At 59.3% G+C, this 14,950-nt stretch overlaps 10 protein-coding genes across 10 annotated transcripts; 7 read left to right on the forward strand and 3 right to left on the reverse strand.

Moving 5' to 3' along the window:
- Positions 1–143: 143 nt before the first annotated feature.
- Positions 144–3,860, forward strand: Malapachy_4158 (rho guanyl nucleotide exchange; the record flags this gene model as incomplete). Its single annotated transcript, XM_018138613.1, has 1 exon — positions 144–3,860. One exon carries the CDS (start codon positions 144–146, stop codon positions 3,858–3,860), a length of 3,717 nt encoding a protein of 1,238 aa, XP_017992008.1.
- Positions 3,861–3,951: 91 nt separating this feature from the next.
- Positions 3,952–4,448, forward strand: Malapachy_4143 (hypothetical protein; the record flags this gene model as incomplete). Its single annotated transcript, XM_018138598.1, has 3 exons — positions 3,952–4,271; positions 4,299–4,417; positions 4,444–4,448. 3 exons carry the CDS (start codon positions 3,952–3,954, stop codon positions 4,446–4,448), a joined length of 444 nt encoding a protein of 147 aa, XP_017991657.1.
- A 324-nt stretch (positions 4,449–4,772) lies between these two features.
- Positions 4,773–6,206, forward strand: Malapachy_4138 (nicotinate phosphoribosyltransferase; the record flags this gene model as incomplete). The annotated part of the gene is made up of 5 exons (XM_018138593.1): positions 4,773–4,884; positions 4,912–4,986; positions 5,018–5,932; positions 5,959–6,118; positions 6,152–6,206. The coding sequence occupies 5 exons, from the start codon at positions 4,773–4,775 to the stop codon at positions 6,204–6,206; spliced, it is 1,317 nt and encodes a 438-aa protein (XP_017992031.1).
- Positions 6,207–6,230: 24 nt separating this feature from the next.
- Positions 6,231–6,749, reverse strand: Malapachy_4150 (calmodulin; the record flags this gene model as incomplete). Its single annotated transcript, XM_018138605.1, has 3 exons — positions 6,231–6,274; positions 6,306–6,587; positions 6,614–6,749. 3 exons carry the CDS (start codon positions 6,747–6,749, stop codon positions 6,231–6,233), a joined length of 462 nt encoding a protein of 153 aa, XP_017991690.1.
- A 123-nt stretch (positions 6,750–6,872) lies between these two features.
- On the forward strand, positions 6,873–7,841 carry Malapachy_4169 (hypothetical protein; the record flags this gene model as incomplete). The annotated part of the gene is made up of 2 exons (XM_018138624.1): positions 6,873–7,758; positions 7,789–7,841. The coding sequence occupies 2 exons, from the start codon at positions 6,873–6,875 to the stop codon at positions 7,839–7,841; spliced, it is 939 nt and encodes a 312-aa protein (XP_017991607.1).
- A 49-nt stretch (positions 7,842–7,890) lies between these two features.
- Positions 7,891–8,463, reverse strand: Malapachy_4148 (hypothetical protein; the record flags this gene model as incomplete). The annotated part of the gene is made up of 1 exon (XM_018138603.1): positions 7,891–8,463. One exon carries the CDS (start codon positions 8,461–8,463, stop codon positions 7,891–7,893), a length of 573 nt encoding a protein of 190 aa, XP_017991658.1.
- A 142-nt stretch (positions 8,464–8,605) lies between these two features.
- Positions 8,606–10,976, forward strand: Malapachy_4132 (cef1-required during g2 m transition; the record flags this gene model as incomplete). The annotated part of the gene is made up of 3 exons (XM_018138587.1): positions 8,606–8,641; positions 8,668–8,715; positions 8,745–10,976. 3 exons carry the CDS (start codon positions 8,606–8,608, stop codon positions 10,974–10,976), a joined length of 2,316 nt encoding a protein of 771 aa, XP_017992029.1.
- A 69-nt stretch (positions 10,977–11,045) lies between these two features.
- On the reverse strand, positions 11,046–12,275 carry Malapachy_4147 (histidinol-phosphate aminotransferase; the record flags this gene model as incomplete). The annotated part of the gene is made up of 1 exon (XM_018138602.1): positions 11,046–12,275. One exon carries the CDS (start codon positions 12,273–12,275, stop codon positions 11,046–11,048), a length of 1,230 nt encoding a protein of 409 aa, XP_017991653.1.
- Positions 12,276–12,426: 151 nt separating this feature from the next.
- On the forward strand, positions 12,427–14,382 carry Malapachy_4162 (hypothetical protein; the record flags this gene model as incomplete). The annotated part of the gene is made up of 1 exon (XM_018138617.1): positions 12,427–14,382. The coding sequence occupies one exon, from the start codon at positions 12,427–12,429 to the stop codon at positions 14,380–14,382; it is 1,956 nt and encodes a 651-aa protein (XP_017991608.1).
- A 68-nt stretch (positions 14,383–14,450) lies between these two features.
- Positions 14,451–14,942, forward strand: Malapachy_4136 (peptidyl-prolyl cis-trans isomerase fkbp14-like protein; the record flags this gene model as incomplete). Its single annotated transcript, XM_018138591.1, has 3 exons — positions 14,451–14,596; positions 14,625–14,691; positions 14,724–14,942. 3 exons carry the CDS (start codon positions 14,451–14,453, stop codon positions 14,940–14,942), a joined length of 432 nt encoding a protein of 143 aa, XP_017992025.1.
- Positions 14,943–14,950: the final 8 nt, after the last annotated feature.

A 14,950-nucleotide genomic window follows, 5' to 3' on the forward strand; every position in this document is an offset into this window, starting at 1 on the left:
GCTGGCGCACGCGTCGCCACGTGACTGACTGTTGGATGGGTGGAGGCACGCCGACGCGTTCGTCTCTGCCACGTTTCGCGCGCGAAGGGTTTGTGTATACAGCCTGTGCACGGCGATTGTGTGAGACAGCGGGATCGGGGACGATGCCGGGATCGTCGCAGGCGTATCCTACCATTTCGACGAAGCCACCAGATCGGCCGCCACGTGCGCCGTCGCGTGTGGCTTCGAGCCAAACGTCGCCCAGCACGTCGCCGCCGTCGCCGGCTGTGTCATGGCCCTCGTCTGCCACGGCCGTGCCTACGCTACAAGTCCCAGTCATGAGCCCAATCGATCTGGGGACGGATATTCCGTACCTCCAGGAGCTAGACAAACCTACCACGCTGCGTCGCAGTCCGCGGCCGAGTCTGGGGAGTGCCGCCGCAGCGATGCCTTTCCCCTCGCTGATGCAGGCCACGGCCTCGTCGACAGAGAGTGGGAATGGCACACCGGCTTCGTCGATCCACACGCTCGACTCGACCATGGCCACAGCAGGCGATGGATCGTCGCCGCACCTACGCAGCGTTCGCTCCACGCCACATCTGGGCAGTGATGTATCGCATACCAGCTCCGAAGTAGCTCTGCATCGTGCGCGATCACGGGTGCAGACGCACTCACGCGCTCTCCATCGTGCGCTTGATGACGAGCGGCCTGTCTCGCCCATAGCACGTGGCTCGATGGATGAGTATGGCCGGTATACGCCCACGGTCTCCTCGTCCGGCCATACCATGTGGTCCGACCACGCCACCGAGCATGCCACGACCTCGAAGACATGGGCCTTATCGCGCGAACGACGTGCGGCAGCAGCAGCAGCAGCAGCAGCACCAAGTACGTCTGGGCTGGGCCTGGTCTTGCACGCAGGCTCCTCGACGGATTCCGTGCCGTTGGAGTATGACAGTTCGCCGTCGGGAAGTACGCATGCGTCGCCACACCAGACCCTACGACGTCGGCTGAGTATGACATGGGGCGCAGGGCATCGCGCCCGATCGATTTCGCAAGGACGCAGCCGGCCCACGTCGCCGCCGCCGGTGGTGTCGCCTTTGGTACTGCCCACGCTGACCGAGCCATCGCTCCCTGACAAGCTGCAGCCACGACACAGCACGACCAATCTCCGCCGCCTTTTTCGTGCAGGTGGACGGCCGACGTCGCCAGAGGAGACAGAGCCCAGTCCGCCGACTTCTCATACGCTGTGGCACCGAGCGCGGCGCCGCGTACCCTCTGGAGGGACAAAGAGCGATACGCCGACGAGTCCGAGTATGGAAGGCACGTCCGCAGGAGCGGCGGGAGCCGCGGCGCCTCCCGCTACGCCGAGCAAATCGCCGCGCCTTGCGTCGTTTTTCCGTGACTTGCCAGAGATGCCGAATCCCTATGCGGCGCTCACGCAAGCCACGTCGTCGGTCTTTTCCTCCTCGGAGCAGCAGCAGCAACGCAATGAGCGGCAACGCAAGCACCTGCTCAACGAGCTGGCAGAGACGGAGCGGATTTACGCGGCGGATCTGGGCGTTGTGAAGAATGTATACCTCGCGCAAGCACGACTTCGTGCCGGCCTGCGCACGCCTACGCCCAGCTCCACAGCGTCGTTTTCGTCGTGGCAGCATCCGTCGCCAGAAGCGCCGCCACGCAGTCTCTCGAGCCTCTCGTCGGAGCCTGACACGGAGCATGGCGTGCTGTATGGGACGGCCGACTCGAAGACGCGTTTGGCGCTCTCTGCGTCGGACGTGGCAGATGTACGCACGGCGTTCCAGCAGCTGCACCCGCCCTCTGCCCCGCTCTCTGGGGGCTCCGTCTCGTCGAGCAGCAGTGCTGCGCCGACGCCCGCGCCGCCGTTGTCTGTTACAGACATCTATGTGATCTTTGCCGGCGTCGAGACGTGTGCTGCGCTCGCACAGGAGATGACGGCACAGTTCGCGGCGTGTGCGCGTGGCGAGCGCAGCATTGCCGAGGTGTTTGTGGACAAGATGGGCGTGTTGGAGCAGGCATTCTCGCTGTACTGCTCGCGCCATGAGGCGGCGATTGCGAGACTTACCTACGTCACGACGCATCATCCAGCTGCAGCGGCTTTCTTGCGCGACTGTGACGAGGCGTCGCGGCAGCACTCGCATGCGTGGGACCTATCGTCGCTGCTGATCAAGCCTGTGCAGCGTGTGCTCAAGTACCCGCTCTTCCTACGATCGATTCTCGAGCATACCGACAAGCATGAGCGAGAGTACACGCAGCTGCAGCAGGCGCTCGAGCAGATGCAGGGCGTCGCTGACCGCATTAACGAGTCGAAGAAGCGCATGGACATGGTCGGCCAGCATGGGTTTGGCCTGCCGGCGCCGCCGAAGCAGACGTTCCGTCGTACAGGCGCTGCGCAGGCGTTGCGACGGCAGAAGACGGCGCAGGTCGACGGTCCTCTGACCGACGACGAGGCGCAGTACGTGGCGCTCACGACGCAGATGACCGAGGCGGAGCATGCGATCCACCGATTTGCGCAGCACTGCACAGTTTGGATGCGCAGTGTGCGTGCGATGTACGAGTCGCAGCTGGCGTTTGTGCACGAGTGGATTGCCGTGTACGAGTGTGGACCGATGCACGACGATGGCGCGGCGCGTGACCGGCTCGTGCAGTTCCACACACGGCTGCAGCGCCGGATCTTGGGTGATGTATGTGGCCAGCTGGAAGCGTCGTTGGACCGCGCTGTGCATGCGCCTGTGCGTGCGATGCTGGCGCTGCTGGACCGGCCACGTATGGTGATGCTGAATCGCGCCGCGAAAGAGGCTGATTACCGCCGCTACCTGCACGACCGTGCAAAGCGTCCGAACACGAAGCAGAGTGCCGAGGCCATGGCGTTCCTCTCGATGCACAAGCAGCTCATTGAAGAGATCCCCGTGCTCTTGCGGGGCCTGTCGTTCATCCTGCAGCGATGCATGTTCCAGCTGGCCCGCTTACAGACGGCGTACCATGGCGTCGTGGCCGATATCCTGCGCTCCTTCTGTGTGCAGTACATGCCCAGCGCCATGACACCGACCAGTACGAGCTCGGTGTCCAGCCCACATATGCCGGCGATGCTCGCGACGTCGCCGGACGTCTCGATGGCCAGCGTGTCTGCGCCGACCAGCAGTGGCCTCGCGATGTGGATGCCGGAAACAGTCGTCCCGGAAGTGCCGCCCATCGCTCTCTCGCCTGCCCAGCCAGCGTCGCACCATGAACGAAGCACGACACCCATCGTGACAGTCGCCGACGTAGAGGGGCCGGCCCCCCCACCCCTGTCGCATACCGACGAGCCACGCACGCCCAGCACCGGCTCGACGCTAGCGCCGCCCCTCCCGCCGATCACTGCGCTGTACACGGCGGCGCCAGCGACGCCGCCGAAGCCTACGCGGAGCGAGAAGACCAAAGGCGAGGGCCGGCCGCGACTCTCGACGCAGGACCGCCCACCAGCAGCGGCCCCGCTGCCCTCGCCCTCGGCGCATACGCCTCTTGCGTACACACGCACACGTACCATCGACGAAACGCCATCGCAAAGTACGCCGCTGGCCGTCGCGCCGAAGCACCCGCCGTACTCGCCAGACACCCCTGTGGCCAAGCCACGTAGCCAGCGCCCTGTCTCGATGATGATATCCGCAACGACGCTGCCGGACGCACGCTACTCCCTGCCGCCGCTCGATGTGTCGGTGGATGGATTTGCGCAGTCGCTCATGTCACGGTATGATGTGAGTGGGCTGGGCGGCGCTGATACCTCGGCGGCCTTCGGCGGCAACGAGTCTCTGTTTTTCGATGCACGTTCGCAGCTTCATGCCGACACGTCTGGCCTACCGCCTCGTTCAAACGGGGTCCTGTAGAGACGCCTATCCGTAGTGTGCGATGCCTACATACCCAGCCATGCGGCACCGTCGTCGGCCAGTCTCTCACCTCCACATCCTAAGGGGCAGGATGGAAGCGGGGGAAAGCACTACGCGGCCGCCGCCTACGCCGTCAGCGCGGCCTGGCGAGTACATTCAGACGACGGCGACGGGCAACAAGATCTCGCGACGTGCGATTATCTATGGCGCAAGCAATATCGTGCTGGGTGGGAAATGTACCATCCATTCAGATGTCATGATCCGCGGCGATCTGACACGCGTCGTTCGTGCTACCTCCGATGGCAGTATGCCCAAGAACGAGTCGTCCTCGTCGGTCGTCATCGTCACGGGCCGCTACGTATCGCTCGGCGAAGGCACGGTCGTGCGCCCCCCCTGCAAGACGTACCAGGGGTAGGTATGCGCCCCACTAACGCCCAGCGTGTTTTCCTACTTTCCCATGCGCCTCGGCGACTATGTCCACATCGGCGCACACTCTGTCATTGAGGCGGCGCAGATTGGGCACCGCGTACGTATCGGAGATCGCTGCATCATTGTGCGTATGTGCTCTGCCTGCTCATGCCAGGGTAAATTTTGTATTCTACGGGATGGCGCCGTCGTTCTCGATGGCGCCGTCTTGGCACCAAACACCGTCGTGCCTAGTATGTGTATATTTGGTGGCGTACCAGGCACGTATCGCGTCGTATTTATATCGCAGCAACGTGCATTGGCACCTTGTCCGAGTCGTTCCCCGAGTGGTGGGAACAGGCCTGCCGGACGTCCTACTATCACTTCCGGCCGCCGCCCTGACATAGAAGCTTGGAAAATAGGGACGGATTTCGACATGGGCACCTCCACTCATCCCACCTGGGCCCTAGCTGGGGCCCTGTCGCTCCTTTCTCTTGGCACGCCATCATGTCGACGTCCGCAGTACCGGTACTCCTCCCGTCCTTGCTGGACACGGATCTGTACAAAATGACAATGCAGCAGGCAGTGCTCCAGCACTTCCCTGAGGCCCAAGTCACATGTACGTACCAACGTCACTGACCGACAGACCGCTTCACGAATCGGGCGCCTGACATGTTGTTTACGCGCGCATCAGTCGATGCGATCCAGAAGAGTATTGAGCGTACGTCTATTGGTTTCTGCTCACTTTATAGATCTTGGCCGTCTACAGTTCACCGACGACGAACTGTCGTGGCTTCGTACGCACTGTGCCTACTTCCGTGAGCCGTACCTGCAGTTCCTGTCCAGATTCCAGTTGCAACCTGTCGAGCAGATCAAACTGTCGTTTGTGCCCCATGGCGATGGTGAGCACGGTCATCTCGACTTGGAGATTCATGGCCTATGGAAAGAGGTGATTCTGTACGAGGTGCCTGTGATGGCCATCATCAGCGAAACGTACTTTGCCCTGTGCGAGCAGGACTGGTCGATTCGCGGTCAGCGCGAGTTGGCATACAAGAAGGGCAGGCAGATGCTCGAGAATGGTGTTATTCTCAGCGAATTCGGTACGCGCCGTCGTCGCTCCTTTGCGACCCACGAAGCTGTGATCCAGGGTTTGTTGGATGCGCATACCGATATCCAGTCGTCGAATCAGCCGGGCGCCGGGAAACTGCTGGGTACCAGCAACGTGTACTTTGCCAAGAAGTATCACCTGGCTCCGAGCGGTACGATTGCTCATGAATGGACGATGGGTATCGCGGCGATTCGTGGCTACGATCACGCGAATCTGCATGCTCTTCAGCTGTGGGATCAAGTGTACCAGCCTCCCGCTTTTACGCCTGAGACGGTCGGTGACAATCTGACGATTGCTCTCACTGATACGTTTAGTACCAAGGTATTCTGGGACGACTTGCTGCATGATGACAAGGGCATTGAGCTGCTGAAGCGCTGGCGTGGTCTTCGCCAGGACTCGGGCGATAGTGCCAAGTTTCTGCAGCATGCTGTCGATGTGTACCGCCGCATCGGCGTCGACCCATCGAAGAAGCTGATTATTTTCTCTGATGGCCTGGATGTCGCACGATGCCTTGAGCTACAGAAGCTGACAAAGGAGGTCGGCATCCTCGCTGGTTTCGGTACGTACGATGTGTCTTACATGCAGGCGTGGGTACCAATCTGACCAACGACTTCACTCGCTCGTCCTCGGGGGAGCGCAGCAAGGCGCTTAATATGGTCATCAAACTATACAGCATCAATGGGCGTCATACGGTGAAGATTAGTGACGATCTGACGAAGAACACTGGAGATCAGGACGAGATTGAGTACGTATGCCTATGGTACACTAACAACGGCAGTATGGTCAAGCGCCGCTTTGGCCTCTATGGGCTCGAGCATGTGGAAGATGCCTAAGGGTGGATGGATGGAGCCAGACCGTTATTCGATATCGTGCCATTCGCACATGCTAAGCGTTGTCACGACTAGAACGTTGTTAATAGCCCTGTTACGTACACTTTCGATAATCAAATCGCTTGCGTGATCGATCAAGGAACGTGGGCGAGAGCCAGTGGGCCAAGAGATCCTCGTCGTGATCGAGCATCTCACGCACAACGTCGACATCGAGCATACCCTCATCCTTCTCATCAAAGCTTGCAAACGCGTCCATGAGCTGTCGAACATCACTTAAAGGGCCTAGTGTGTGACTCATAATCGTCAGAAATCCCATAGATTCGAGTGAGGCAGGCGTCGACCCCGAAAAGCACGCTTGTGCCTCTGTCGTGGCATCGGTAGCGCCTAGGGTCAGTGTCGTGTATACGTACCTAGATTGCGCAGTACTTGCACCACATCGCTTTCCTTTACACGACCGTCGGCATCCTTATCAATCATATAGAACACACGCTGGAGTTTCTTGATCTGCGCTGGTGTCAGGCTCGATAAAGGCGCTGCGTCGCTCATCCTTCAATAACACACCAGGAGGGAGGCGGAGGAAGGAGGCCCAGGCGCTGCCGAGATCAACACTCTCTCACGTGATACATCCCTCTCCTTTGAACCACCGACTCTCGCTGGGGCTTGACGTGCATGGCCACGATCACGACGCCCATTCGTGCTGGGGTGGCTACACCTGTACGCACAGAGCGTACAAGTATGCCACCACCAGCGTCGACACAGAGCCCACGTCGCTCTGCGGCGGTAGCCACGGTGTCGGCGTCACCATCCAAGGCTACTTCTTCCACGCCAGCCAAGCCCATGTCGATTCCTACAGCCCGGCGGCGCATCCTATGGAACGCAGTTGGGTTGTTTTCGTTATGGGGACTAGCTTTGGTATGGCCTAGCAGTGTGGATTGGTATTATGATGCACTTGACGTTCTAATGCGTATAGACAGTGTGCCTATCGGCACGGACGATATGATTGATGCGCTCCTGCTCTGGCTGCGGTATGCACTCACCATTGTGTTCACGTTCAACGTGGTAGAAGCATGGATAGCTTTCTACCTGCCTGCCAGCGTCTCATCGACAGCAATGGCCTCGCCGGTACCACCTGCGACGCCCGTCTCGGTGGGCGAGGCCTTGGCACGAAGCGTCTCGCAATCCCATGCGACATCATCCATGTCGCTTTCTTCGACTCATACACCTACACAGCCAGGCACGCGAACGCCATCGTACCGTGGTAGCCCTGTATCGCCTGTCCCAGGTGCCAGCGCCCACCACCGTAGTGTCTCGCCTTCGTTCCGTGCGAGTCCTTCGGCGACTGCTACGTCGTCCCCTTTCCGCGCATCGATCGGTATGGGCCGCCCATCCAGTATGCCCTTCCAAGCGCGCTCTGTCACGCCATCAGCTTCTCACCGCACACCCTCGACGCACAACAGTCCTTTTACGCCCAGACAGGGAAGCCGGTCTACCCTGTCGCCCTCGCCTGCGTCGCAGCGGGCATGGTCACCAGCTAGTATGCGCTCATCTGATCTAGGTACGTATATATTTTTTTTTCTCACCTCAGCCGATGCCATGGAAGTCGAACGTGCCTTGCTGGAGTTGGGACATGGTCTATAGTGTTTGCGGTTTGCTTGTTCATCATACCATCCTACATATACATGTTGAGCTACAAAGTGAGGTTGTATTCGTATTCGCTCTCACTGCGCTGGCTGAACCATAGCATCACAGCGCACGCCATAATCGCCACGTTCTGTAGAACGCCAGCCACGCCGAATTCCACATAGCCCACTGCGTGTGGGTTGACCATGTACTTGATGATAAGTACAGCCATGCTTCCGGCCATACCACCAGCCAGGAAGGCAAAGCCGACAAAAAGCCACATCCGTGTACGCCACAGCACAGGATCATCACCCCACGCCGTGAGACTCCCTGCAGCCTCGTCTAGCAAGTGCTGCTTATCAATAAGGTTAACGATGATGAGACCGATCGTCGCCGAGATACCTGGCGCCCAGTCATCCAACTTGATGGCGACGGGCGGAGGGACGTATGTCTGATCAGGTGGCGGCGGTTGATGCAGTTGGTGCGAGCGCACACACGCGTCAAAGAAGAGCCACCATCCCGCCGCAAAGACGGCGCCGGCCGCGTACACGCCGATCGCACGCCCATGTGTTTTCATGGACAGAGGAATGCTGGGAAGTCGGAAGCGGCATACACGCCGTGTCTCACCGAGGCGTGGCATTGTCAACGAACAGGCCCCACCGCAGGATGTCGTACTTGGACGTGGAGAGCGGTCGGCGGTCGCGGGGTCGAGCGCCCTTGGGCCACGTGACCTGCCGCACGTCGCTGCGTCGTCGAGCCATGCCCCTCGCTCGCCTTTCGCCATGGTGCGCGTCGTCAAGGGCGGCGTGTGGAAGAACGTACGTGCATATTTTCTGACATATAGACCGAAGATGAGATTCTCAAGGCGGCCGTATCCAAATATGGAATGAACGTACGTTTCATTGTACAACTCACACGCAGCAATGGGCTCGTATTTCTTCGCTGCTCGTCCGCAAGACACCAAAGCAGTGCAAAGCTCGATGGTACGAGTGGCTCGATCCCTCGATCAAGAAGATCGAGTGGTCTCGTGAGGAAGATGAAAAGCTCTTGCATATGGCGAAACTCATGCCGACGCAATGGCGGACCATTGCCCCAATTGTAGGACGTACAGCCACGCAGTGCTTGGAACGCTATCAACAACTCCTAAACGATGCCGAGTCGCAGGATTCAGAACTAGGTCTGACTGGGCCTGGTGAAGAAGCAGGTCCTAGCGCCGATCAGGTGCTCAAGCTTCGCCCTGGTGAGATTGATCCTGACCCAGAGTCGCGCCCAGCGAAGCCGGATCCTGTGGATATGGACGAAGACGAAAAGGAGATGCTATCCGAAGCGCGAGCTCGTCTCGCGAATACCGAGGGAAAGAAGGCCAAGCGAAAGGCACGCGAACGTGCGCTCGATGAATCACGTCGTCTTTCTACGCTGCAAAAGCGACGTGAACTCCGAGCTGCTGGTATTCTAGCCAAAGGCAAGGCAAAGTCCGCAGGCATTGACTACAATGCTGAAATTCCCTTTGAAAAACAGCCTGCGCCAGGTTTCTACGATACGACAGAAGAGTTGGCGAAGACATATGAAGAGCCGATGCGTCGTACCTTGCAACAGATGGAGCCAGGCGCACAGCAATCCGATGAGGAAGCCCGAAAACGACGGGAGCGGGCGATGAACAAGCCTGCACGTCACGAAGAGGCGCTCAAGAGGATGCGTGAAGCGGAGCAGGTCACAAAGCGACGCAAGCTTGCCCTGCCGGAGGCGCAAGTGGGTGAACGTGAGTTGGAGCAGATTGTCAAGCTGGGTCAGGCTAGCGAGGCCGCGCGGGCGTTGGTCGACCACCAGGATGGTGCAGCGACGGAAGGCTTGCTAAGCCACTATGCGCCCATGGAAGCGACGGGCCGTGCAGACGCACCTACGCCCACCCCTATGCGTACAACGGATGCCCTCGTGCGTGAGGCGCGTGAACTGCATCAACGGACCATCACACAGACGCCCTTGCTAGGCGGTGACAATGCCCCTTCGATGGCGCCGCCGCCAAGTGTGGGTATGGATGCCACGCCGCGGGCGTCGCAGGTGCCTGCTACGCCGTATCGTGATGTCCTTGGCCTGCAGGAAGCTGGCTTGGCTGCGCCTCCGACGCCACGCGATGCCAAGTCTCTCGCACGCATGGCCAAACATTCGCTTTTGTCTAGCCTCGCTTCCTTGCCGGCGCCGAAGAACGACTTTGACATCGTCGTAGATGCAGCACCTGAAGTGACGGACACAACGACCGAGCCGTCGATCCCTGAAGATGCGACGATCCGTGATGCACGGGAGCAGCTCTTGGCCGAGGAAGAGAAGGTTCGCGAATTTGCGCGACGATCACTTGTCGTGCAGCAGTCGTTGCCGCGTGCAAAGGAGGTGGATACAGAGGCCTTGTTGCCATTGCTAGCGTCTTTGCGCACGTCCACGTCTGATGCGCAGCGCTTGGTGGATGAAGAAGCTGTGCGTCTTATGGTCCATGATTCGAAAGTGTTCCCTGTCCCTGGTAGTCGGTATGGCGGGGGCGTACGTCATGCCCTTGCGGAGGTGTCTGATGAGCGTTTGGCAGCGGCACGTGCCTTGGTCCAGGCGGAAGTTGCCACGTCGCTCGGTTACCCCGGCGCCAAACCAGAGGTGTGTCGTACAATGATCGAGGCGCAGGCTGCATCGCTTGAGCGTGTCTATGCTACGCGCCCCCCTGCCATGTGGCCCCAAGCGGATGACTCTTCGCTCTCGCATGCTGAGAAAATGCAAGGTGCTCAGGCGCGCTTTACCGCGCTGCAGGCGCGCATGAACGAGGTGGCCACGATGGCTGTGAAAGGAGAAAAAACACTGGGCAAGCTGCTGGGTGGCTACCAAGCGCGCTCACGTATGCTAGCGGGACGTATTCGAGATGCAGCTACGGCGCAGTCGGAAGGCCTGGTTCGGCTTGCAGCATTGGAGCGTCTGGCTACAAGTGAGCCGGCTGCCGGGCAGGACCGCTATGAGCGATTGCAAGAAGATGTGTCGCGCTTGCAAGCCGCAGAACGTCTTGCACAGATGGAGTACAAAGAGCTTGACGCACAGCGGGCCGAGGCGCAGGAAGACTACGAAGCATGCCAAACCGAGCTGGAGATGCGGCGTGCTGAGATGGCACTGGCGGCATAGGCCTGCTGTTTAGATACCTTTTGTTCATTGGACATCCATGTAATTCATAGGCCTTACTATGTACGATGATCACGCTAGGAGCGAGCGCAAAAGTTGAATGCACATCGCATTTTCTTCGGCAGTGCCGATCGTAATACGAAGGCAGCCTTTGCATCCCAGCTCACTGGATCGGTTGCGCACGACCAAGCCGTGTTTCTCAGCCATGCACTTGTACGCCATGGCCGCGCGGTCATTATCAGGGACGCCGCCAGGCTTGTCGAGGATCTGGACCAGCAAAAAGTTCGCATCGTTGCCGCCCAAGACGTGGCCAACCGAGGGAATCGTCGCCAAATCCTTCACGAGCTGGTCTCGATTCGCGATGAGGGTGCGTAGATTGGCACGCATGTGTGAGACACTTTCCTCTGTCAAGGCCTGTGCTGCCAAGTACGCGGCAGGCGACGAAATGTTGTATGGTGCCTTGGTATTGTTCATCACCTGGATAATCGGCGGCTGCGCAAACGCCAGACCGAGACGAACACCGGCCAGGCCGTGCGCCTTGCTCAGCGTCTGGGACACGATAAGGTTGGCGTACTCCGATACCAAGGAGGCAGCTGATAGTGGCTCCGTGCCGTGCTTCTGTCCACTCGCCTGCTCTTCCAGCGCAAAGTCAATGTAGGCCTCGTCCACAACGACGAGACCACGGTACTCGGGTGTCTCGAGGATCTTTCGCACATCCGACAGTGGGATAAGCGTACCGGTGGGGTTGCCTGGCGAGCACAAGAAGACCATCTTGATCGAGGGGTCCGCCGCCAGCGCTGCTTGCACTTTCGGCACATCCACCTGGAACTGACCGCCTTCGGTGATCAGCGGCACTTTTACGACCGCCAGATCGTTGACAGCCGCGCTCACGCTGTACATTCCATACGTTGGAGGGCAAATCAGGACCTTATCTTGCCCGGGTCGTGCGAAACAGCGCTGGATAAGATCAATGACCTCATCACTGCCTACGCCCAGAAATGTGAACGCTGAGTGTGGCATGCCACGCAGTTCTGTAATACGAGGACGAACGCCATGAAGTGATGGATCAGGGTACCGATGCAGGTCCAAGTGGGTATGCTTGTTCAGTGCAGGCGGAATCGATGTGCCTAACGCATTCTCATTCGCATCCAGAAGCACACCTTCTTGATAGTCATCACGCGCACACCGGTACGGCTGCAGCGCCAAAATGTTCGGCCGCACTACATTTTCCAACTGAAAGTGCGCCGGCTTGTGATCCTTGCAAAGCTTGTACGCTTCAACATCGAGACCGAGCACGCTCATCCTGTCGATGCAAGAGAAGAATGACTCGCTTGCCCACAGCCCAGGGCCGTGCATATCGCGCTCGCTTGCTTGCACGCGTCACGTGGCTAGGCGTTGTAGTGGGTGGCCTGCCCCACCTCGCAGTGGGCGGACGCACCGTGCAGCGAGCGTGATGACCAGCGACGCGGAGACTCTTCGCATCTCGGTCGAGCGCGTACAAGCGCCGCAGGGGACGCCTGAAGTGCTTCTGGATACCTTGGCCCCGGCGCATGCCCCGCTGGCGTCGGAGCGTGCCTTGTTGGACATCCACGCCGACGGCCAGCGTATAGTCGCGCCGCGATTGTCATATATGGAAGCACAGCGTGCACAGCGTTTGCGTTTATGGGCCGAGCGTGGCGAGTTTAGTGATGTACATGCATCTGCTTTGCACACCTCTACGCCGACGGCCAGCGGGGCTGCTTCGTCTACGGATCCTCTCGCAGCTCTGCAGGCAGCGTACGAGCCGCCGACATCGTCGACGACCACCGAACCTGCGTCTTCGGACGCGGCCCAGGTGGTCAGCAAGCCAGGTACGATTCGCGAGAGTGAGTTTGTGCCGTTTCGCGATGCGATGGTCCATCAACTTGAAGTGGCTCTTTTTCATGCAGAGCAAGCACAAAATTTGCTGGGCATGCTCATCCAGCATTCACGGACCGAGCCAACAAACACTGTGCTCGCCGCCCAGAGTGAATACTTCCTTGACCCGCAGTCCATCTCACTCAGTGCGTTAGAGCGTGCCTTGCCCGACGAAGCAGAACCCCCACCACCCCCGCCTTTGTCTCAGCGCAAGTTAGTCCTGGAGGAGAAACGTGCGAGTTTACGCCGCGTTGCAGCGCTCCTTTCGCAGGGTGCCGACGAGCTGCGTGCCTCTCATACGCCGGAGCGCGAGCGCTGGCTAGCGCTCCAGCAGATCCAGCGGCGTGGCTGGAAACTCACGCCAGGTCGGCCCTTGATGGATATAGAGCGCTTTGATACGGCGGGCACATCGCATCATGTGCTCCAAGGGTTCGGTATGCCTGTCATGCAGGGCGACGGGTCTGTCAAAGAAGAAGGCGCGCGTGACGCATGGATCGGCTACGGTCCCAGTGAGGCACCGCTCTCCGTATTGCAACGTACGCTGGCCTACTGGGCCGATGCGTCTTCGTCCGACGAAGCGAAGTTGGCGTTCCCCGATCGATCCTGGCGTCGGTTGTGTGTGCAGTTCCGCGATACATCCCAGTCGCCCCCTCGTGTATGGTCGAGCGCAAGCATCCCTGAAGCGTCGGCCACGGACTATGACGCACAGCTGTACGATGCACAGCTGGATGCGGTAGATATGGAACTGTTCCGTGAACTGATTGCGCAGTCCGGCACACTGTCTCCTGTGTTGGGCCGTACTATCACGGACCATAGCATTGAGCTGCCTCTTTCTTCGACACTCGATGTACGTTTCGAGCTGGTACCGTATGGATCCGAGGATGAGCGTGCCACCAGCACCAACCTATTGGAGGCCGATACTGCTTGGCCTACCCTCCTATTGCATGTGCTGCGTCTGCGTATGGTGCGTGGATGGACTCGGCGTATCTCTGCGCTGCGGAATACGCATGCAGCTGCCATCACGGTTCAGCGTCCATCAGCACGTTCGACGCTCATGGCACCATTGTGGGAGCTGTACGAATATACCCTCTTTCTTTCTCGCTTACAATCCTTCCTTACGAAAGCGCTGGATCATCACAATACCAAGGGCACGACGCATGCAACGATGATCTGGGAGCCTTACAATGCCATTAAGAATGTGCACGTATGGATTTCTGACCTATTGGACGTAGCGCAGGACGATCCTCAATCAGCCTCGCCCTGCGGCGGGAGTGTGTTGGTCTATGTGAATGCAACGTATGTACCTGTCGACGCCTTACGCAGCAGTATGATCATGCAGTTGATCCTCCGTGCACCGAGTTATATGGTAGCTTTCTTCCCGCGTCACCCTACACCGTCTGGCCTGGGTGTTCGTATTCCGCTGGAACTCGAGCAGCTGCCTTCGCTCCTTCTCTCCGAGCTTGCAGGGGCTTCTGCAAGTGGAGAAGCGTCGCCGCGCGAAGCCTCCACATAGAACGTGCCGGGGACGCGACCCCTACCCCGAGGCACAGCAGCCGAGCGTCGTTCTCTTGTAGTTTTACTATGCAGGTTCGTTCGCTTGTTGCGTGGGTCCTCGGCGCCAGTGCGCTTGTGTACGCCAAAGAGCCACCCACGACATTGCGTATCGGCGTTACGCACCGCCCTGCGACATGTGACATCAAGTCGCAGGTGGGCGATCAGCTTTCGATGTACGTATTGGTGTTGTGCTCACCCCAGGCACTATACAGGCCGTCTCTGGGAGGGTGAGAAGTTTGACTCGTCGCTAGACCGTGGCCAGCCTCTGGTATGTATAGAGACGCACTGCTTACCGTTTAGGCATTTACGCTCGGCCGTGGTATGGTGATCCAGGGCTGGGATCAGGGTTTGCAGGACATGTGCATCGGTGAGAAGCGCCGTTTGCAGATTCCGCCCCACCTGGGCTACGGCGCTAGAGGTGCAGGCGATGTCATTCCTCCGAACGCCGTGCTCGTGTTTGACGTGGAACTCGTGAATATCCACAGGCCTACCGAGACGAGCGACCATCTCGATCTGTAAGCCTTTCC

The sequence above is a fragment of the Malassezia pachydermatis genome (genome assembly GCF_001278385.1).
Source record: "Malassezia pachydermatis strain CBS 1879 chromosome Unknown scaffold4, whole genome shotgun sequence".
NCBI classification, from domain to species: domain Eukaryota; kingdom Fungi; phylum Basidiomycota; class Malasseziomycetes; order Malasseziales; family Malasseziaceae; genus Malassezia; species Malassezia pachydermatis.